This window comes from Dasypus novemcinctus, chromosome 3 (assembly GCF_030445035.2).
Source record: "Dasypus novemcinctus isolate mDasNov1 chromosome 3, mDasNov1.1.hap2, whole genome shotgun sequence".
NCBI classification, from domain to species: domain Eukaryota; kingdom Metazoa; phylum Chordata; class Mammalia; order Cingulata; family Dasypodidae; genus Dasypus; species Dasypus novemcinctus.
Window position 1 is genome coordinate 52,615,424 of NC_080675.1, and position 23,322 is coordinate 52,638,745.

General features: G+C 38.2%; 1 protein-coding gene across 10 annotated transcripts in view; it reads right to left on the reverse strand.

Moving 5' to 3' along the window:
* Positions 1 to 23,322, reverse strand: part of KIAA0586 (KIAA0586 ortholog) — a 152,171-nt gene that overhangs the window by 38,810 nt on the left and 90,039 nt on the right. For 5 of the 10 annotated variants that reach the window (XM_058293360.2, XM_058293357.2, XM_071213905.1 and 2 more), the window contains exons 26-28: positions 17,110 to 17,226; positions 8,168 to 8,345; positions 192 to 343 (exon numbers count right to left, since the gene is read on the reverse strand). In XM_058293360.2, the coding sequence (XP_058149343.1) occupies positions 192 to 343; positions 8,168 to 8,345; positions 17,110 to 17,226 (447 nt within the window). Of the gene's footprint in view, positions 1 to 191; positions 344 to 8,167; positions 8,346 to 17,091; positions 17,227 to 23,322 lie in introns of all 10 variants that reach the window. The other 5 variants (XM_058293359.2, XM_058293356.2, XM_058293358.2 and 2 more) reach the window with 1 other exon arrangement.

Sequence of the window (23,322 nt, forward strand, 5' to 3'; positions counted from 1 at the left end):
GGGGCTAAGTAGTTTGTTCAAGGTCACAACTAGAAACGAGTGAAGATTTGTAACCCGGCTTGAGTTAGTAAATAAAGGAGACATGATTTGGCTCTGAGTCCAAAGACTGTGCTCTTGACAGTGTACCATGCCAAGACAATATTTTTGCAATTCTGACTTTAAGTAAGGTAGAAGTGCTATGAATTTGGTACCTGAGAAAAATCTTCAGCTGCTGCTGGCAAATTAACATCATTTTCTTGTGCTGTCAGAAGTGTTGTTGGAAGAACAAGGTTAGAACTTGGTTTTAACTCCAATTCTCCCAAACTCATTGGACCGTGACTGGTACATGAATCTTCAAAAACACCTGTTATCAAATATGTAAGCTAAATGTTAAAATAACTGTTGAATTTATCTTAGAAAAGGAACAATTGACTAAAACTACAAATATTTCTCACCTGCTGAAATAGAAATAGCAGGGTGCTTCAACAAAAACATGGTACCAAGCCTTCAACACATTTAAAACCAAAGCACATAGGGAAAGTTAACAGTACCTAAGTCTAAAGAAATCTATGGAATATTCTAAGTAAGGTTCCTCTCAACAAGTTGCTTATGACATCCATCTATCCCACCCACATACCAATTCCTAAGGCACCTACTCGTCTTTTCAATCAATATGTGTTCAGCAAATTACTTTCTAAAATGTAATCTTAAAGCAAAGGGCAATTTCCTGCTAGAAAATGTTGGTTTGCTTAGCTTTGTTCTGCATATTTTATTTCAAATGATAAAGTGCCTCTTTTCCTTATTCAAATGGCATCTCAATCAGTAGTTGCATCATTAAAGAAAAATGAAAGAAGAGATATCCAATAATATCACTCTAGCATTGCTAATGGCAGGGGGAAAAGAGTAATGAAGTAATAAATAAATAAATATCTATCAATAGGGAAATGATTGAATAAATTTTTTTTTAAAGATTTATTTATTTTATCTATTTCTCTCCCCTCTCCCCCACCCACCCGCCCTGGTTGTCTGTTCTCTGTGTCTATTTGCGGCAGCATATTCTTTCTTTTGTCTGCTTCTATTGTTGTCAGCGGCACGGAAATCTATGTTTCTTTTTGTTGCGTCATCTTGTTTTGTCAGCTCTCCATGTGTACGGCGCCATTCCTGGGCAGACTGCACTTTCTTTCGCCCTGGGCGGCTCTCCTTACGGAGCGCACTCCTTGCGCGTGGGGCTCCCCTATGCGGGGGACACCCCTGCGAGGCACGGCACTTCTTGCGTGCATCAGCACTGCTCATGGGCCAGCTCCACATGAGTCAAGGAGGCCCAGGGTTTGAACCGTGGACCTCCCATGTGGTAGACGGACGCCCTATCCACTGGGCCAAGTCCGCTTCCCCATGATTAAGTAAATTATTGGAAATCCATACCATACAGACAATTAAAAGAATTAACTTATGCAATAGCAGTTAACCTAGAGTAATTTCTACAGGATTTACTGGGAAAAAGCAAAATTAAGTGTTCATAATATGATCTCAACTTGCACATGATGAAAAACACAGATATTATGTATTTCTATCATATATACTGCATATGTTTATGTGTGTGATTATATGTGTAAGGAGAAAAAGCAAGATTACACCCGAATCTTTACATGGCTACCTGGAGTGAGGCAAAATAGGGACAGGAGGAAATGGACATGAGGATACTCAAAAGAGAGACTATATAAAAGTAAAGTATGATATAATCATATATTTACTTTTTTCATAAAATTTATGTGCATTAATATATGGATATAAAGAAAAAAACTTAATTAAGACACAAGGTAAATTCTGATTTTAAAAAAACTAAATGCAGAAACTGAGAAAGTTTCCCCAAAACAGTGAAAGTACGTAACAGCTTTTGAATCATTTGACACACTATCATTCAATAGATATTTACTGAATGCATGGGGTTCCAGATATTCTGCTGGATGACAAGGCTATGACAGTGAACAAGATAAAAGTCCCTACCCTGAAGTGTGATAAGAGTAACATTAGGCAGTGTAACATTAGAGGAATATACAGGAGACCACATGGGCAAGGATCTAAACCAGTGATAAGGAGTCAGGAAAGAACTCCATAACAGCAATGATAACAATGCTGAATTTGTTGTGTCATTTCTGAAGAGTATGCTCATTAAGTGGGTGTCTTGTCCATTTAAATGCACAAGTCTTAGTCCTTTTGTTTTAAGTTTTCTTGGCTGCTCAAACAATTACCATGCAGTGGGTCAACTTAAACAATGGGAAATTATTAGCTAACAGTTTTTTTTTGCTTTTGTCCATTGGCTGTATATTCTCTATGTCTGCTCATCTTTTCCTTAGGAGGCACCAGAAACCGAACCCAGGACCTCCCATGTGGAAGAAAGGCACTCAATCACCTGAGCCACCTCAGCTCCCTGGTTTGTTGGGTCTCTCATTATCTTTCCTCTTTGTATCTCTTGTTGTATCATCTTGTTGCGCCAGCTCGCCAAGCCTGCCCACCGTGCCAGCTCACCTTCTCCAGGAGACACCAGGGATTGAACACGTGACCTCCCATGTAGTAAGCAGAAACTCAATCACGTAAGCCACACCTGCTTCCCTTAGCTAACGGTTTGAGGTTGAAAGATAGATCAGGTGGCGGACTTGGCCCAGTGGTTAGGGCATCCGTCTACCACATGGGAGGTTCTAACCCTGGGCCTCCTTGACCCGTGTGGAGCTGGCCCATGTGCAGTGCTGATGCGCGCAAGGAGTGCTGTGCCATGCAGGGCTGTCCCCCGCATAGGGGAGCCCCACGTGCAAGGAATGCGCCCCATAGGGAGAGCCGCCCAGTGCGAAGGAAGGTGCAGCCTGCCCAGGAATGGTGCCGCACACATGGAGAGCTGACACAAGATGACGCAACAAAAAGAAGCACAGATTCCCATGTCGCTGACAAGAGAAGCCAACAAAGAAGATGCAGCGAAGAGACACAGAGAACAGACAACCAGGGGGGAGGGGGGAGGGGAGAGAAATAAATAAATCTTTAAAAAATAAAAATAAAAAAGATAGATCAAATCATGGCATCATCAAGGTTATGTTTTTTTCCCAATGACTGGAGTTCTAGGGCTGGCCTCTCCGTTCTCTTCTGGGTTCTGTTAATTTCAGCTTCTGGCAGCTCCTTGTGGCTTTCCCTCTATCTGAATTTCATTCTGCTTATAAAGGACTCCAGTAATAGTATTAAGACCCATCCTGATTGAGGTGGGTCACACTTTAACTGAAGTAACTTCATCAAAAGGACCTACTTATAATACAATGGGGTCACACCGACAGGAATGAATTAAATCTAAGAAAATGTTTTTCTGGGGTATGAAGACAGTTCCAAACCACCACACCTTTGTATAAGGAGTGCTAAAGTAGTACCTCATTCAAGTTAATTTCATTTAATTAATAATAACTTGAAATCCCTAATACTACTTTTCTATAATAGTATCTAGTTGTAATAAGAAAGCAACAGTCACAGATTTCCAGAGAAAACTAAGTATACCTGAAATTGTCAATGCAGCAGTTAGCTTTGGGTCTGAAACGTCTAATAGGTCATTTCATTTCTATGAAACCCAATGGCACCTCAAATTCAGCATGTATAAAACCCCATTCTTTATTTCCTCCTAATTCTGTCCTTCCTCCGTATTGCCCCCCAACTCCCATGAATGGAACTGCCATCTATCTATCAAATAATTCTAGCCAGAAACCTGGGAATCATCTCAAACTTTCCCTTCTTTTGTAACTCTCATTAAAACTAAGTCCCATCTATTCTCCTTCTTGGCAGTCTCTAAAATATGATACTTTTTAATATATCTTCACTGCTACACAATGTCTCACCAGATTTACTCAATAGTCATCAAACCAGGCTCCTTGCCTCCATTCATAATCCCCTCTAATCCATCCATTACATTGCACAGTGCCCCTCAAATGATCTTGCTAAATAAAAGGTAATTATGATCATATCACTCATTACCTACAATCCTTAATGGATTTGTAAATAGCACACATTTAAAATTGAAGAAATTCAAGACTGAATTTTCCATGGCAATATATATAAAATAAGATTGTAATTATTTCCCACTTTGTGCACAAACAGATCCTTACTGCCTTAAAGTAAATCCAAAAATTCCTTAATATCCAGGGTTTTTCATGATTTGGATTTTGCTTACCACTCATTGCATCCCATAGCCCTAAGTTCTAGTCACTGACCAATTACTTACATTTCCCTGATAATGCCTTGCTGTTCTTGACTATGTTCTCTTGCCTCATTGCATATCCATCCTCACTTACCACATGGCAAACAGCTATTCACCTTTGAGGATTTACCTCAAGTAAGATTTCCCTCATCTATGAAGTCTTTCCTGAATCCCTTCCCCTTGTATAGCTGACCTATTCCCTCATCCTATATGAACTTCTTCACAATAAGCTAAAATAACTTATTGCATGTCTTTGCTTTTTTATCTATTATCTCAAATAGAGAATAAGCTGATTGTGGGCAGGGCCTTAGCAAGTTTTATATTTCTAGCTTCTAGCATGTGCTTAGAGCAGAGCAGGCACTAAAAAAATGTTTTCTCAATGAACTGAACAAACAAATGAAAAATCGCAACATTCTTATCATCCTTTACCACCCAGTTAATTCCTTTAAGATTCAATTTTTTATTGGCTCTCATGGGAAATCTCCTCTGAGTCCTCACATTTGGGTTGAGTTCCTTCTCTGTACTCCCACAGCACTCTATACTGTTTTACTAGTCACACAATATTATAATTGTTGTCTGTATTGTATTTCTCCCACAGTAGTTTGAAAACATCCTTGAGCAGATGTCTATGATCTCTGTATCTCGAGTACTCAACATAATAATTAAATAAAACCAAGTATACAGCAGGTATTTGTGATGATTAAGTTCATGTGTCAACTTGGCTAGGTTTGGGTGTCCAGTTGTTTGGTCAAATAAGCATTGACCTGTTACTGTGAGGATATTTTGTAGATTTAAATCATCAGTCAGTTGATTGCACCTATGGCTGATTACATTTACAATCAACAAAGGTAATTTCCTTCAGCAATGAGAAAAATCTTACCCTATCAGTTGAAGGTCTTAAAGGATGAGCTGATGATTTTAACAGTCAGAAAGAACTTCCATCTGTATTTTAGCTAGCAAGCTTTTTCTGGAGGAACATACTGAAGACTTCACTGGAGTTCCCAACTTGTAGGCTGACTTATGGAATTTGGACTTGCCAATCTCCAGTCACATGAGCCAATTTCTATAATAAATCTTATTATTTTCTTATTTACAGATGTATACATACATATGTACCTATGTATATATCCTGTCAGCTCTGTTTTCTGGAGAACCCTAATACAGTATTCAATACAGGTTTTCTGAATTAATGAGGGGTTGTAATTGGTAGTATATCACAGAGTCCTCACAGATTGTTTAAAATACCAACTGATATTTTAGGATTCCAAAAACAACTATCCAAAGTTGATTCTGTCACTCAATCCAATCTGAGTCTCACAATCAGAGACAGTGGTCAAGTACTATAGGGGGAAAATTGGATACTTCCTGAAAATAAGTGGGGGAAGGAGGAAAAGGTAAGAATATATGAGTCTCTGTAAGCAAAGTTATTAAAAAATAAGATAAAAGGCATGAGATCAGCCACCAGCAGAAATAATGATACAGATTACTCTACAGTTACCATTATGTAACAAAATACATAAAACAAGAGGAACAAATTATATCGTTTTGGGCCTAGGCCTTGCAGGAAATTCTGGATGGTTTCTGTTTTTATTAAAATCATGTGGGATGCTATTTTTACATACTTCATACATTATTAAAGAGAACGACTCTTGTGAGCTGAGCACGATGCTAAATGCTTTACAAGCATCATCAACTACTTTCCTTATTAGCCTTATGAGGTAGATACTGCTTGTGGTAACTAGCCTCTAAGACGGCCTCCAATCATCCTTGCCTCCTAGTAGTCACACTTTTCTGTAGTCTCCCTCCTCCTGTACTGTTTCAGCATATGGATATGGCAGAAGTGATGGCATGTCACTTTTTATAAAAGATTTATTTTATTTATTTATTTACACTCCCTCCCTCCCATTGTTTGCACTTGCTGTCTGCTCTTTGTCCATTCATTGTGTGCTCTCTGTGTCTGCTCATCTTCTCTTTAGGAGGCACTGGAAACTGAACCTGGGACCTTCCATGTGGGAGAGGCGCTTAATCGCTCGAGCCACTTCAGCTCCCTGCTTTGTGTGCCTCTTATTATCTTCCCTCTTTGTGTCTCCTTGTTGCATCACCTTGTTGGATTAGCATGCCACATGTGTCTGTCGCACCAGCTTGCTATCTTACTCATCTTCTCCAGGAGGCACCAGGAACTAAACCTGGGATCTGCCATGTGGTAGGCGGGAGCTCAATCACTTGAGCCACATCCACTTCCCCAGCATGCCACTTTTGAGATTACGTTATAAAAGATATTGTAGTTTCTGTCTTGGTTGCTCTGGGGGAAGCCTGCTACCATATCATAAGCAGCTCTATGGAGAGTCTCAAGAGACTGAGGTCTCTTGCCAACCATCTCATGAGTGGGCTTGGAAGGAGATTCTCCCCACCACCAGTCAAGCCTTAAGATGACAGCAGCCTCAGCAAAAAAACTTACTGCAACCTCACGAGAGGTCCTGAGAAATACCCAGCTAAGTCACTCCTGGATTCATGATTTTCAGAAATTGTTTGAGATAATGTTTATTGTCTTCAGCTGCTAAGTGTTGGGATAATATGTTACACAGCAAAAGAGAACTAAGACACTATTATTATTCCCACTTGACAGATGAAATTTAGGCAGAGAGATTAAGTTACTTTGCCCAAACATACACAGCTAACAAATGGCAGAGCTGGAACTCAAACCGATACCTAAATCTCCAAAAGCTGAAACTCTCAGCCATTTAGCCCCTATATTGTCTCATATATATATACTCAATCTTGTTACACTATACTAATTAATTTTTCCAATTAAGTTAAACAAATATTTACAGAGTACTTACTATTAAAAATATACTGTACTGCTAATAATATGCTAGGTGGCACCAGATAGGCTAAATAAGCTATATCTTCATATCCTCCGGGATTTTATTCTATAACAATTTAACCCTTCTTAGTTGTTCTGAAGTACTTATCAGCTCTCAAGTGATCGGCGAGAGCCATCTAGTGTCAATTCTGTTTAACTACAATCTGAATAGTTAGCTGGATATAACATAAAGGTCATGCTATATGCTATTGGGAATTCTAAGTTGAAAAAGTATAAACCATTTAAAGCTCTCATTATGTGCACAAAACGATAATAATGCCAATCTTACATTTTTTCCCATGAAAAATTCAATCTTGAATTTCCCTCAATTCTGAATGATATAAGGTATCCAAGTAAATTATCCAATATAAAACTGACAGACACTCTTAATACTCAGTACTAATGATTTTTTAATATCAGGCATTTCCTTTTCAGACTTCTGACAAATCTTCATACTATTGAAGTTTCTTTTCATTTAAGAGAATGCAACAACAGGCATGGAAAAATCAGTAAATGAGAATATATGCTAAATGATCAGTATTCTCTATTCTGTCCTTATTTCCAGATTGTTACTGCAGAAAGTGCAATGAAGTTCTAAAGTAATCCTGAGTGCACTCAACAATGCATCTGAAATTCGTACAGGATGAGTAAATTTCTACAGCATTACCTAATTTAGTCCTGTCCTAAACATGATCAATTAACAGTTTCAAAGTACTAGTCATATTTTCTAGTAAACAGTAAAATAAACATGTCGAAATAAAATACACCACAATTATAATTTTTAAATGTTAATATGTGTATTACTAAAATTATCTCATGTACCACCCAGTGATTCTTGTGCAAACATTAAAACATGAATCACATTTGAGGAAACACTGCTATATACCAAAGCTGTTACCAAACTTTTCAATTATGACCCTTCTTAAAAAAGATATTTTACAGGATCCCACCTGAAAACAGTTACACTTTTCTCAATTCAGATTAGGATACTACTACAGATACACTATACAAAGCAGAATATAGCATCCAGCATAAAAATATCACAGAGAAAGTGCGATGGTATATTAGATAAAAATAGCTAAAAATACTTTATTGTGTACCTGGGACTGTGTCAAACTGCTGAGAAAATGACTTAGAATCACATTTTTGATCCAAAGACTCTGCATTAGTGATAGGCTGCTCCATACAGACAGAATGTCCCATTAAGATGTTCTCCGTTGCTGCTGTCAGTCTGGGCCTCTGTCCTTCGCTAAGTTCACCCACACTGTTTTCCAAGTCCTATAGAAAAGAGAGCAATTATTTAACCCTTTATATTAAAACCAAGTCAAAACAGGAAATATTTGTTGAATACCATAGTCTATACTACTTGGCTGCTTGCAAGGCATTTTAGAAATGCTTACTATGCCAAATGCTTATTACATGAAAGACAAGTTTAAAAAGTTAGTTTAATATTGCATCTAGTGACAGGCTTTGTTTTTAAGATCTTTTTTATTTTAATTAAAAATTTTCCAAAACATTCAAACACTCTCTGTCCACCAAGCAACAACTCCTCTTCCCACCCTCCACAATCACCTGGTAACCTCTAAAGCACTTTGTTTCTATGAATTTGCTATTTCTAGATAGTTCATACAAATGAAGTATAGCATTTGTCCTTCCGCACCTTGCTGATTTCTTTCAGCATGTCTTCAAGGTTCACTGATATTGCAACATTTCTCAGAATTTTCTTCCTTCTCATGGCCAAATAATATTCTATGTATGTATGTACCACATTTTGTTTATCATTCATCTGTTGAGGACACCTGGATTGTTTCCACCTTTTGACCACTGTGAATAATACTGCTATGAACATTGGTGTACAAGTATCTGTTTGAGTCCCTATTTTCAATTTCTTTAGGTATATGTGTAAGAGTAGAACTGCTGGTTCATATGGTAATTCTGTACTTTTGAGGACCTTCCATACTACTTTTCACAATGGCTACACCATTTTACATTCACAATTATCTTATTTTTGTGATGTTAAATAACTTTCATCTTTTTTATTAACCCTCAAAATTAGATAAAGATAAACATATAACTTTATTAACAATTTAAAACACTAAATGCTGGCAAATATTTCACATAGTTCATACAGATTAAAACTAGAATAACAGCAATTATTATTCTTCATGAACTAAAATTGCCTCAAGTTTTAGTGTGAATTTTATAATTAAACAATTGATGAGAATAATAAATCTTAAATAACATAAAGATTATTCCTACATAAATTTTTATAACATATTTAAAAAGACTACTTTAACCATATTTAACAAAGTTCTTTTCTCTGGGAAAGTATAATAATATAAATAATACAAATACTTTTTTTTTTATCAAATACATGAAATAAATAAAAAACAAAAAGAAAAAAATTAAGACTTCTTTCTTTCTATACTAAAAATTAGATACCCCATCACTAGTACATTTTGTGACTTGAAAACATAATAATGAGTTTACTAATAAGAACTGAATAAAAATTCCAAGATCTGAAGGCTCCCATGTTTCTCATTACACAAGTTATTTACAAGTTTAATTTCAATTAGCAAGTTTTTTTTTAAACTAGAATATATGAAGAAATCACTGCTGAAACATCTTCAATGACTCTACTGACTATAAAAGAAAACCTAGAATATCTCAGCCTACATGTAATATCAGGAGTTAAAAATGCTTTTTGACCCTAAATAAAAGGGGGAAATGGAAAGGACAATGAGTTTATATGGCTGTGAGTCTCCAAAAAAGAGCCGGGAGGTCATCGGAGGGGTCGCCCTTATGTACACCTCAGCAGAGTCCCAGAGACAGCTTAAATAGATACAACTCCAGGTATTGGTTCTTCTGGGCTACAGAGACCCACAGGTTCTATGGTCATGGCAGATGGACTTCAGTGCCATGTCAGTTGGCCCTACTTTGGAGTTTGTGGTCCTGAGTGTGATGAGTTGGACTCAGGTGTGATCTTTGTTCACAAGCCTCTCCTGTCACTTTTACCAGGCCTGTGGTTGGCGCTGGGGTTTAGTGTATACTCAGGGGACCTGAATTTTTGGACTGTCCATGTGATAGCCAGCCCCTGTGTTTCAACAGACTTGCAACTCCTACCCTCTGGTTTATTGGACTTACCCCAGCCAGCTAAACAGGGAGGTGAAGAAGGTCAACCACCACACCAGGGAGTCAAGAGTGCCTACAACTACAAACAGGAGAATTGCATCCATTATTCAAGTGGAATCGAAGCACCCTCTTGATACAGAGGTGGAGTGGACATAACCATCCCAGGGTCCAGAGAATGGAGGAATAGAGTATAGATTAGAGTGGACTTACTGATACTCTATTCTGGAACTAATGTGATTAGTAAAGGAAGTAAATGTAGCACTGAGATGGAGAAAGTGGCCATGGTAGCTGCTGAGGATGGGAATGGGAAGAAGAGATGTGATGTGGGGGCATTTTCAGGACTTGTAGTTGTCCTGGGTGGTACTGCAGGGACAGTTTCTGGACATTGTATGTCCTCCCATGGCCCACTGGGTAGACTGGGGGAGAGTGTAAACTGTAATGTGGACCATTGACCATGTGGTGCAGCAGTGCTCAGAGATGTATTCACCAAGTGTAATGACTGTGCCATGATGATGGAGGAGGTTGTGGTTACGGGAGGAGTGGGGTGAGGGGGGTGGGGAAGGGTGTATGGGGACCTCATATTTTTTTAATGTAACATTCAAAATTAATTATTTAATTTAAAAAAAAAAGAAAAGAAAACCTAAATTCCTTAGCCCAGCAAGCAAAGGTTTCTACAAATGGCTCCATATCTCCTTTCTACACTTCCATCTTCCCTTATTTCCCTAATATGATACTTCTTTAGGAATGCCTATCACCTCAGCATCTTTTAAATAGAAAAGGATTCTCTGGCAATTACTATGAAATACTTGAAACTTTTGGGCAATATTTAGAATGACGATACACACATTTTCCTTAGAAATTAATTAGAAATATTTCACAGTATCTACATACTCTACTATCACCATATATAATTTTGCACAATATATAGTACCTTCTTTATCATGAATTAATTTACTATGGTACTTGCAACAATTTAAGAATATCCTATGACCCTACTGAAAACTTAAGCTTGCCTACTCCCATAACACTCTTGTACTCTTACCTATCATTTTTGTGTTATACTCAAAGTTTGCACGCATGTCAATTCTAAGTTAAGCTGTCTGTAATCTATAGTAATACATGTAGCCCATCAAAGTAAAGGTCCAGGTTGCAGTTCTGCCATTAGACTGCTCTCACTGACCTAAAGCCCCCTCCAGGCAAGGAGTTTTAAACACAAAGAAAAGACACTGTTTTCTTACCAAAGTAATATTTAACTTACAAATGTATCATATTATAACTAGCTCCTATTACAAACAAAACAAATACTCAATAGTTCTGCAAACATAGAAAAATATACTAAATGTTATTATTAATCAGACTGGCAAAAATTTAAGATTAAAGGCATGTGTGCTGTGGGAAAAGCAATCTCAAATTGTTAGAGGGCAATTACTAGTGTCTACTTAAATTATAAATTTTGTGCCTTTTAAGACAGCAATGTCATTTGTCAGTACCAACTTTAGAGAAATAACTCCACATGAGTGCAAAAAAGATTTTATTTGTTTATAGTTTAAATAGAGAAGACTGAACCAATCTAAAAATTCCTCAATAGGAGAATAAAATATGGTGTATTACAAGGTAGTTAAAAAGGATGTGGTAGAACTTCAGAATTTATGGTTAAATTTCAAAAGCAGGTTGTAGAACAACACATACACAACACATGAACTTCAAAATTCATATATGCATGTGTGCAAATTCTTAGAAAAAGATTTGATAAAAATTCCACCTTCTGGGCTTCTGGATCTAGCCTAGCACACTAACAAAGGCTGCCAGCTTCTTTTCCCAATATCAAACATAGGATAACTATAGCAGTGAGAGGAAAACATGGATTCTGAGAAGTAACTAAAATGAGAAACCACTGGGAGAGACTGAAGGCTAACTTCAACTGGTGTTTGTGGGAAGAAAATAGCAACATCCTCCGGAAGGAGGGTGGCTGGTGGGGTTTATGAGAGGAACAACAGGAGGAAAGCTCTTACATCTTCTCCCCAATAACTGTTTGCCCCTTAACCATAAAAATCTTGGCAACAACCCAGGCTATAGATACTGTTACATCAGGGAGTACAAAGGCCCCATAAAGATGAAATGTGACCAAGAACCTGTGGGCATTGTGGATTATAACACCTCCCATAGCTACTTCTTCCTAAAGACTGAAAGATGCACAATCACCAGAAGAGCTGAATGGTGGGGTGGCAGCAAACAGCAGTGACCAATGACCATGAACAACAGTGGTTCTGTGCTTTGTAGGCTTCCCCTCCCTAGGCTTCATCCACTCTCTCCTTAAATTCACAGACACAAACTATGGTCTTTACTTTACTTCCCCAGTACAAATTCTCAGACAGACTAGCTGATACTCCCAATGGACTACAAGCTCACAGGCCAAAATAACCAGATATCTGAGGAATTTATAAGACAAAAACAGATAAAGTGAATAACATCATCTGAAATAGAATTATTGGTACAGAAGTATCAAAATTTAAAATAGGGAAGTGGATGTGGCTCAAGTGATTGGGCTTCCATCTACCATATGGGAGGTCCAGCGTTCAATTACCAGAGCATCCTGGTAAAGGCAAGTTGGTCCACACCGCAAGCTGGCCCAAGCAGAGAGCTGGCCCATGTGGAGTGCTGCACCACACAGAGTGCTGATCTGCATGGCAAGCTGGCCCAACGGAGAGCTGGTACACCAAGATGATGCAACAAAAAGGACAATAAATGACACAGCAGACCAGGGAGCAGAGATGTGGCTGAGCTGAGATTAAGCACCTCTCTCCCATTCCAGAAGGTCCCAGAATCGATTCCCAGAGCTGCCTAAAGAGAAGGCAAGCAGACACAGAAGAATGCAAGAATACACAGCAAATTAACACAGAGAGCCGGCAATGGGGTGGGAGGTGGGGAATAAATGAATAAATAAAATTTTTAAAAAGCATAACATACACACATACATGGAAATAAGAAAAGATATTAACAACATGAAGCAAAAAAATCATTAAAAAAGAATCAATCAACCACCACACCAGGGAGTCAAGAGTGCTTACAGCTGCCAGCAGGAGAATTGCATCCATCATCCATGTGGAATCTAAGTGCCCTCTTGATGTAGAGGGGGACTGGACATAACCATCTCAGGGTTCACAGGATGGAGGAATAGAGTATGGATTACAGTGGACTAACTGGTATTCTGCTGGAGAACTACTGTGATTAGTAAGGGAAGAAATTGTAGTAGTGATGTGAAGAGGATGGCCACAATGGCTGCTGATGTTAGGGAGATGGAAGAAGAGATATGGCATGGGGGCATTTTCAGGATTTGGAGTTGTCCTGGGTGGTGCTGCAGGGACGGATGCTGGACACTGTGTGTCCTGCCATGGTCTACTGGGTGGACTGGGGGTGAGTGTGGACTACAATGTGGACCACTGTCCATGTGGTGCAGCAGTGCTCCAGAGTGTACTCACAAGGTGCAGTGGATGTGCCACGATGATGGAAGAGGTTGATGTGGGAGGGGTGGGTGGGGTGGAGGGTATTATGGGGACCTCATATTTTTTTAATGTAACATTAAAAGAAAATAAAGGAAAAAAAAAGTATATACAAAAGTAAAAAAAAAGAATCAAGTAAAAATATCATCTATAGAAAATATAATCAATGGGACAAATAGTAGGATGGGTACAGATAAAGAACAAATTAGTAACTTGCAGATCAGATTAGGAAATTCCCTCAGAAGATCGTAGAAAAGAATAAAATCTAAGAAATAAAACAGAAAAAGAACTTCCAATATATCTGGAAATAAGTACTAGGGGGAAGAGATAAAAAATGGAGAGAAAAATAATAGACATTGATTATATGCATCTGTTTTGTAAATTCAAAAATTATACTATAAAATTGGCTTATGTATGTTCAAGTATGAATATATGTCAATATAATATTCAAATATAATTTTTTAAAAAGATGGAAAGGTCTGATAGAATCAAATCAAATGATTCAATATTAGTGATTTCCTAAAAGGCAGGAAACATGGATTAGTCAGTGGAACTTTTAAATTTTGCTGCCACCTCTGCTATTTGCTACCTATGACATCTGCTTGCCTCATTCTCTCTCTCTCTCTTAGCTAACTGATTTCTACACTAAGGAGGTTGGTTTCTACAGCTATGTGGTCATGGTCACTGGTCACTTTCTTGAGTTTAGCAACACCAATATCATAATTTTCCAGTATCTTTTCAGTGAAATCAATTTTTGGTTTACAACCTATTAAAATTGTAGAAAATGGAATTATTCTTCAATAAAGAAAGAATAAGTTATGTTCCCATTTTTCCCACTACTAAATTTCATATCTTCTTCGCCTATCCTAATTCTTTAAACTTTTAAAAATTAAAATTAGTAGAAAATAGAACCAAACATCTCCTTGGGTCCTGAATAGGAAGCAGCTCATCTAAAGCTAGTTTCATGTTTGTTTGGCAGAGACTAAACAGGACTCAAGAATCCTTGTCCTGGGGAGCAGACATAGCTCAAGTGACTGAATGCCTGCTTCCCATGTACAAGGTCCCGGGTTCAATCCTCGGTACCTCCTAAAAAAAAAGAAAGAACCCTAGTCTCAGCTCTATCAATAATAAAAACTAGTAACTGCAATATATTTCCACCAGGTCTCTCTTAAGCACCTTAAATTCAATATGTTAAATTGAACTTACCCTCCCCACAAAACTTAACACTCTTCTTTCTGCATTACTACAAGTTAATAACTACATACCACCCACTTAAGCTCCCAAGCTCAGGATTATCTTTTAAAAAAAACTCCTCCTTATCTCTCAACCAGGAACCAATTATTGTCAATTCTATCACCTTACATTTAAGTACCCCTCTTCTCCATTCCTGCTGTAACTGTCTTTGTTCATCATCTCACTCTCTTTCACCTGAATCGTTCCAGTGGTGTTATGACAGATCTTCCATCTCTTCTTTACTTATCCATGGCTCCATTCTCCTTCCTAAATAGCTTTTTTTAAGATTTTTTTCTTTCTTTCTCTCCCCTTTCTCCCCTTCCCCCGCGCTCCCCCACAGTTGTCTGCTCTCTGTGTTCATTCACTGTGTGTTCTTCTGTGTCCGCTTCTATTCTTGTCAGTGGCCCAGGAATCTGTGTCTCTTTTTATTGCGTCATCTTGCTGTATCAGCTCTCCATGTGTGCAGCACCACTCCTGGGCAGGCTGGACTTTCTTTCGCACTGGGTGGCTCTCCTTACGGAGCGCACTCCTTGCCCATGGGGCTCCCCTATGCGGGGGACACCCCTACGTGGCACAGCACTTTGCACGCATCAGCACTGCACGTGGGCCAGCTCCATACAGATCAAGGGGGCCTTGGTTTTGAACTGCGGACCTCCCATGTGGTAGGTGGACGCTCTATCCGTTGAGCCAAGTCCATTTCCCCCTGAATATCTTAGCATGTGACTCCCCTACTCAAAAGCCTTAATGGGCTCCATAATGCCCAAGCTTACCATAGTCTAAACAGTTCTTTATGATCATCTGATTCAACCTAGTTCTACAGGCTTATCTGACTCTTCATCTACAGCTCCAGTTACACTGAGATTTTTCACACTCTAAATATGTCCTAATTTTTCTTGGTCCTTGTGCTTTAACATATGCTATTTCTTTTGAAATGTCTATCCAATCACGGATTCTTGGCAAAATCCTGATTCATAGCATAACCTATCTATGAAGTGTCATCCAACATCAAGTACAGTTTTCTCTTCTCTGCTCTCATCTAGCACTTACAAATACAACTATTTGATCAGTTATTTCACTGTACTGGAATTGCATGTTTAAGCACTTGACTCCCGACATGAGTTTTTGTACCATTTTCAAAGTTGTGTGTGACATATCGTAGATACTCAGTAAAAGGCCACAGAAAGAATGAATTACCCTCACAAACCATTTAAAAGGGCTTTAGTTTTTTCAAATATAGAACAAGAGGGTTGGTGCAGGTGGACTAAATTCTCTTCAGTTACTAAACTCTGTAGCTCTATGATTACAGGCTTAAATTCCTACAATGCTGACCCTTGAATAAGTGATAGATTAGCATGCTTTAATGAAAAATAGGAATGTTTTCATTTTGTATCATGTATTTGAATCTAACCAAAAAAAATCATAAAAGTTAAAAAGTGCCTCTGAGCAACACAAGCGTCCACTGATGAAAAAATGGATAAACAAAATGTTGCAAATACACACAATAAAATATTTTTCAACCATAAAAACGAACAACATTCTGATACAGGCTAAAATATGTATGAACCTGAATACACTGTGTTAAATGAAATAAGCCAGACAAAAAAGAACATACATCTTATGATGTATTTTTTGCAATAATTAGAATATGCAAATTCATAGAGGCAGAAAGTAGAATACAGGTAAATGGGTCATGAGTAGGGGTGGGCAATGGAGGAGTAAATGCTTAGTAGGCACAGAATTTCTGTTTGGAAAGTTTTGGTAATGAGCGGTGGTGATGGTGTGAATTGTGGTGGTATGGAATCAACACCAATGAATTGTATACTTGTAAGCAGTTAAAATGGGAAATTATAGGTTTTATGTATGTTACCAGAACAAAAGTTTCAAAACCCACATAGAAATGCACAACTCAAAAAGTGAACCAGAATGTAAACAATGGATTATTGTTAATAAAATAATTATAATAATATTATTTCATTAATTGTAACAAAGGTCCCACACTAATACAAAATGTTAATAAGGAAAACTGTGTGTGTCAGGGGCAGGGTATATGGGAACTCTGTATTTTTGGTATGATCTTTCTAACCAACAAGCCCTATAATTTTAAAAAACATTTTTTTAATAAACTATTTTTTTTATTTAAAAAATTTTTTAAATAGTACCTCTGAATGATAGCTTACTTGCTGTGAATCAAATGATTCTAGGTTATGTCTAGCAAGAAGAGAAAAAACTGCATCTTCATGAAATTTGTTATTAGGCATCATAATCACTTGCCCTTCACTGGGAGGATCATCTTCCTAAAAGAAATGTAAAGACAATTAGTAAAACAAAAAACTGTCATCAAATTATTCCTTTTTTCTTAATTTATGGTTAATATAAACTTAGCAGTTGCTGGTCTACTAAGATAGTAGTATAAGATGCTCTAGGTTTCTGTTCTGCCACAGAATCTTTAAACAACTGACATAGCAATCTTCCTCACAGCTCCAGAAAACATTTAAAGGGTTGTAGTAACAGGTGAGCACTGAATCAAGAAAATGCACCTTAAAAACGATAAGAGACTTCCAGGGAGGTCTCAAGATAGTCACTGATTTCTCTTATAATTTCTTCTTTGACCCACTGATTATTTAAGAGTGTTTAATCTCTCTGTATTTGTCAATTTTCCCTTCATTTATTCCTTCACTTTATTTATTTACTTATTTTTAAAGATTTATTTATTTCTCTCCCCTCCCCACACACCCCAGTTGTCTGTTCTGTGTGTCTATTTGCTGAGTCTTCTTTTGTCCACTTCTGCTGTTGTTAGCAGCACAGGAATCTGTTTCTTTTTTTGTTGTGTTATCTTGTTGTGTCAGCTCTCCGTGTGTGTGGCACCATTCCTGGGCAAGCTGCACTTTCTTTCACACTGGGCGGCTCTCCTTACGGGGTGCACTCCTTGCGCGTGGGGCTCCCCTATGTGGGGGACACCCCTGTGTGGCACAGCACTCCTTGTGCGCATCAGCCCTGCGCATGGGCCAGCTCACACAGGTCAAGGAGGCCCAGGGTTTGAACTGCAGACCTCCCATGTGGTAGACGGATGCCCTAACCACTGGGCCAAGTTCACTGCCCCCTTCACTTTATTGATCCTAGCTTCATTCCATTATAAGAGAAAGTGTTTTATATAATTTCAATCTTTTTAAATTTATTGAGATTTGTCTTGTGGCCCAACATATGGTCTACACTGGAGAAGGATCCATGAGCACTTGAAAAGAATGTATATCCTGCTGTTTTGACATTAACACTGAACCTACAGAAATAAGAGAGATCGTAAGAGTAAACTATGACAACTGTACATCAACAAACGAGACAACGTAGACAAAATGGAAAATTCCTAGACATACATGAACAACCTACACTAATCCTAAAAGAAAGAGAAGACCTCAAGAAACCAGTCATGAGTAAAGATTGAAACAGTCATCAAAACCTCCCAAAGATGAAAATCTCAGGACTAGATGGCTTCACAAGTCAATTCTACCAATCATTCAAAGATGATCTAATACTAATCTTACTCAAGCTCTTCCAAAAAATAGAGTGGGAAGGAACACTACAAACTCATTCAATGAAGCCAATATCATCCTAACACCAAAACAAGATAAAAATACTACGAAAAAGAAAATTACAGACCAATTTCTCTAATGAATATAGAAGGAAAAATCCTCAACAAAATACTTGCAAACCCAAACTAACAGTACATTAATAGAATTATACACTGTAATCAAGCAGGTTTTATACCAGGTATGCAAGAAAGGTTCAACATAAGAAAATCAATTAGTGTAATAATTCACATTAATAAATTGAAGAAGAAAAATCATATAGTCCTCTCAATTGATGTAGAAAAGGCATTTGACAAAATACAGCATCCTTTCTCTATAAAAACACTCCAAGACAGGAATAGAAGGAAGCTTTTCAATATGGTAGTCAATATGTGAAAACTAGCATTGTACTTGTAGCAGAGTTTGATATTATTGATGAATTCCAAAAACAAATATTGGATGATGTTTGTAAACTGATCTTTTCCTCTGGGCATATGAGATTATATTGGATTCATAGGTTTACTTGATTAAGTAATTATGTAAACCTCTTGTGCCAGTAGGGAATTTATCAGAGATAAAAGACATGGTAAAGGACAGAGTTTGGGGTTTTTGATGTTGGAGTTTTGATGTTGGAGTTTGATGTTGAAGCTGGAGCCCCAGGGAGAGAAACAGAGCCATTCACCTGATAGGCTACAGCTGACCTTGTGGAGAGAGGCAAAGCCTAGAGAACCTCATAGTCTACAGCTGACCTTGTGGAGAAAACAGAGGAGCTGAGCCCAGAGGAACCCAGGAAGCCTGAATCCTTACAGACGTCGGTAGCTATCTTGCTCCAACACGTGAAAACAAAGTTTAGTGAAGGAAGTAACTTATGCTTTACAGCCTGGTATCTGTAAGCTCCTACCTCATATAAATACCCTTTATATAAACCACCAATTTCTGGTATTTTGCATCAGCACCTCTTTGGCTGATTAATACAGAATTTGGTACCAGGACTGGGGTAGTGCTTTTGCAATTACCGAAATGCTAGAAGAGTTTTATAAAAGGATAAGGGGTATTTTTTGGAGGAATTGTGAGATGCTTGATGGAAAAGGCCTAGATCACTTTGAAGAGACTGTTGATAGCAATATGATGCTGAAGAGACTTTTTATGATGCCTTAGAAGTAAACGGTGAAACTATTATTGGAAACTGGAGGAAAGGCAATCTGTGTTTTAAAATTGCAGAGAACTTAGCAAGATTAACTCCTGGTGTTTTATGGAAGGCAGAATTTGAAAATGGCAAGCCTGGGCATTTAGCTGAAGAAATTTCCAAAGTAAACCCAGATAATGCAGTTTGGATTCCGCGTGCAGCTTATAGCAAAATGCTAGACAAGAGAGAGATGCTGAGGACTGAATTGCTGGGCACAAAGAAAACAGAAATTGATTCTGGAAATTCCAAGCCTCTGGAAATCAAACTCCCAGATAAAAGTGCCCCATTGGAGGACTTAACTAAACTTGAAACTTATAAATCAGGATTGAAGATGCAGTTATGTTGGAAAGACTTGTGGAAAGTCTTACTGTCTGATGGCTTGGACCCCTGCTGCTTGCATGCTAAACCCACAGACTTTTGCGAGAGCTGTATGAACAAAACAACTGTCATCCTGGAATAAAAGGGACATGGAAAGGAGAGACTGAAGGGGAAACCACTTTAAGAGGAAAATCATGGAAGCTGAAATCTGGAATTAAGACGTCACCTTAGGCCAGTAGAGGAACCCACCCATGTGTTCAGAGAGGGTGAGTTTGCCCCAGCAGTTGAAGAGGGCGGATGTTTCTGTTCAACGTTCTGGGAGAGTTTTGCTGCCCCAGGGTACAGAGATGGTAGCGCACATTCTCCAAGGATTACGGCAGTTATGGTCAGCACCCCACAGGTCTGAGAAAGGTGGATCTGTCCCCCAAAGGTTAGGGAGGGCCAGGTGGTGAACTTGTTGCTCTGAGAGGGTTGAGCCTGTATGCCAAAGGTTAGGGAAGGCCAGGTGGTCAACTCATTGCTCTGACAGGGTTGAGCCTGTATGTCAAAGGTTAGGGGAAATGTTGTCTTCACATCACTGTATTAGGGGAGTTAAAACTCTAACTCAAGGATTGGGTAAGGTGTGGCAATCACCCCAACACTCTTGGAGGGAAAGGTCTGGAGCTTGGTTGACACCCAGATGCTTGATGAGGGTGGAACCAAGAAAATGGCCATTGGGCAAGCATGTGGAAAGGGTGGGTCCCCATAAGGCCCCAAGGAGAAGAAACCATCATCTTAAGAATGACTCTCAGACTCAAATCAAATGGAGGATGCCCTGCAGATTTACTGAACTGTAGAGGACCCGTGACTCACGTTTCCCTCCCAATTTCTCCTTATTGTAATGAAAATGTTTATTCTTTGTCTGCCCATTTGTGTATTGGAAGTAGATGAATTGTTTTGTAAGTTTCAGAGCTCTATAGTAGACAAGATTTGCCTCAGCACAAACTGTATTTCTTTAAATTGATTGTGATATGATTTGGTACTTGCATTGTAACTGATATAAGGTTTTTTTAAATATTGTAATGTCTTTTTGGAATTCAGAGGGTGAGGTGTAGCAGTTTGATATTATTGATAAATTTCAAAAAAAAGAAAATACTGGATTATATTTGTAAACTGGTCTTTTCCACTGGGCATATGAGATTATATTACATATATATTGTGTCAGTAGGGCATTGAGTACCTGCCCCTTGGTGGGTGGGGACTCGCAGATAAAAGGCATGGCAAAGGACAGAGTTGAGGGTTCATAATGTTGGAGTTTGATGCTGAAGTCTTAAACTGGAGCCCCAGGGAGAGAGACAGAGCCGTTTGCCTGATAGTTTACAGCTGACCTTGTAGAGAGAGGCAAAGCTTAGAGAACCTCATAGTCTACAGCTGACCCTGTGGAGAAACCAGAAGAGCTGAGCCCAGAGGAACCCAGGAAGTCTGAACCCTAGCAGACGTCGGCAGCCCTCTTGCTCTACACGTGAAAATAGACTTTGGTGAGGGAAGTAACTCGTTTTATCGCCTGGTATCTGTAAGCCCCTATCCCAAATAAATACCTTTAATAAAGACCAATAAATTTCTGGTATTTCACATCAGCATCCCTTTGGCTGACTAATATAGTACTCAACAGTGAGAGGCTGAAAGCATTCTTGTTGAGATCAGGAACAAGATAAGGATGCTCACTGTTACTCAATATTGTGCTAGAAATTCTAACTAGAGCAACTCAGTTAGATAAAGACATAAAAAGCACCCAAATAGAAGAGGAAGCAGTAGACTTTTGATATTTGCTGATTATATGATACTATCTAGAAAATCCTGAAAAATCAACAAAGCTACTGGAATAGATAAGTTCAGCAAAGTGGTAGGAAACAAGATTAATACACAAAAATCAATAGTATTTCTATGTACTACTGATGAGCAGTCTGAGGAGGAAGTCAGAAAAAAATTTCCATTTATTTATAATAGCAATTAAAAGTATCAAATACTTAGGAATAAACTTAATCAAGGACATAAAGGACTATATTCAGAAAACTACAAAATACTGCTAAAAGAAACCAAAGAAGACCTAACTAAACGGAAGAACATTCTCTGTTCATGGATTGGAAAACTAAATATCATTGAAAATGTCAATTCTATCCAAACTGATTTACAGATTAAATACAATTGCATGAAAAAGCCCAAAAAAGCCTTTTTTTGCAGCAATGGAAAAAATCAATTATCAAACTTATTTGAATGAGTAAGGGGCCCTGAATGGCCAAAAATGTTTTTAAAGAGAAGAACAAAGTTGGAGAAATCTCTCTTCCTGACTTTAAAGCATATTACTTAGCCATAGTGGTAAAAGCTACATGGTACAGGCATAAAGACAGACACATTGGTCAATGGAACCAAATTGAGAACTCAGAAACAGACTCTCACATCTATGGTTCAAGTGTTTTTTGACAAGGCTATCAAGCCCATCAACTGGGCCAAAACAGTCTATTTAACAAATGGTGCTGGGAAAAATGGATACGCATATCCAAAAGAAAGAAAGAAGACCCCATCTTACACCTTACAAAAAGAGTAACTTAAAATGGATCAAGGACCTATTAAATACAAAAGGTACAACCATAAAAACTCCTAGAAGAATATTGAGGGAAACATCTTCAAGATCTAGTGGTAGGTGGTAGTTTCTTAAATTGTATACCCAAAGCACGAGCAATGAAAGAAAAAACAGATAAACGGAACCTCCTCAAAATTAAACATTTTTGTTCCTCGAAACTTTGTCAAGAAAGTAACAAGGCAGCCTACTCAACTGGGAGAAGATAATTGGAAACCACATATCCAATAAGGGACTGATATCCATGTTATAGAAAGAGATCATACAACTCAATTTAAAAATGGGCAAAGACTTGAGTAAACATTTCTCCAAAAAGGAAAACAAGTAGCCAAAAAGCACATGAAAAAATGTCAACATCACTAGCTAATAGGGAAATGCAGATAAAAACTACAATGAGATACCATTTCACACCTTATAGAATGGCCATTAATAAAACAAACAAACAAACAAACAAAAACTACAAGTACTGCAGAGAATGGGGTGAAATAGGAACACTCCTACACTGTGGTGGGAATGCAGAATGGTGCATCCTCCGTGGAAGACAGGTTGGCAGTTCCTCAAGAATATATATATGCAACACAACTAGTAAAAGACAAAATATCTATTCAAGTCTTTTACCCATTTTTTAACTGGGTTGCTTGTCTTTTACTTGTTGAGTTGTATGATTCACACCAATGTAAGGTTGGTGATAGGGTGATATATGGGA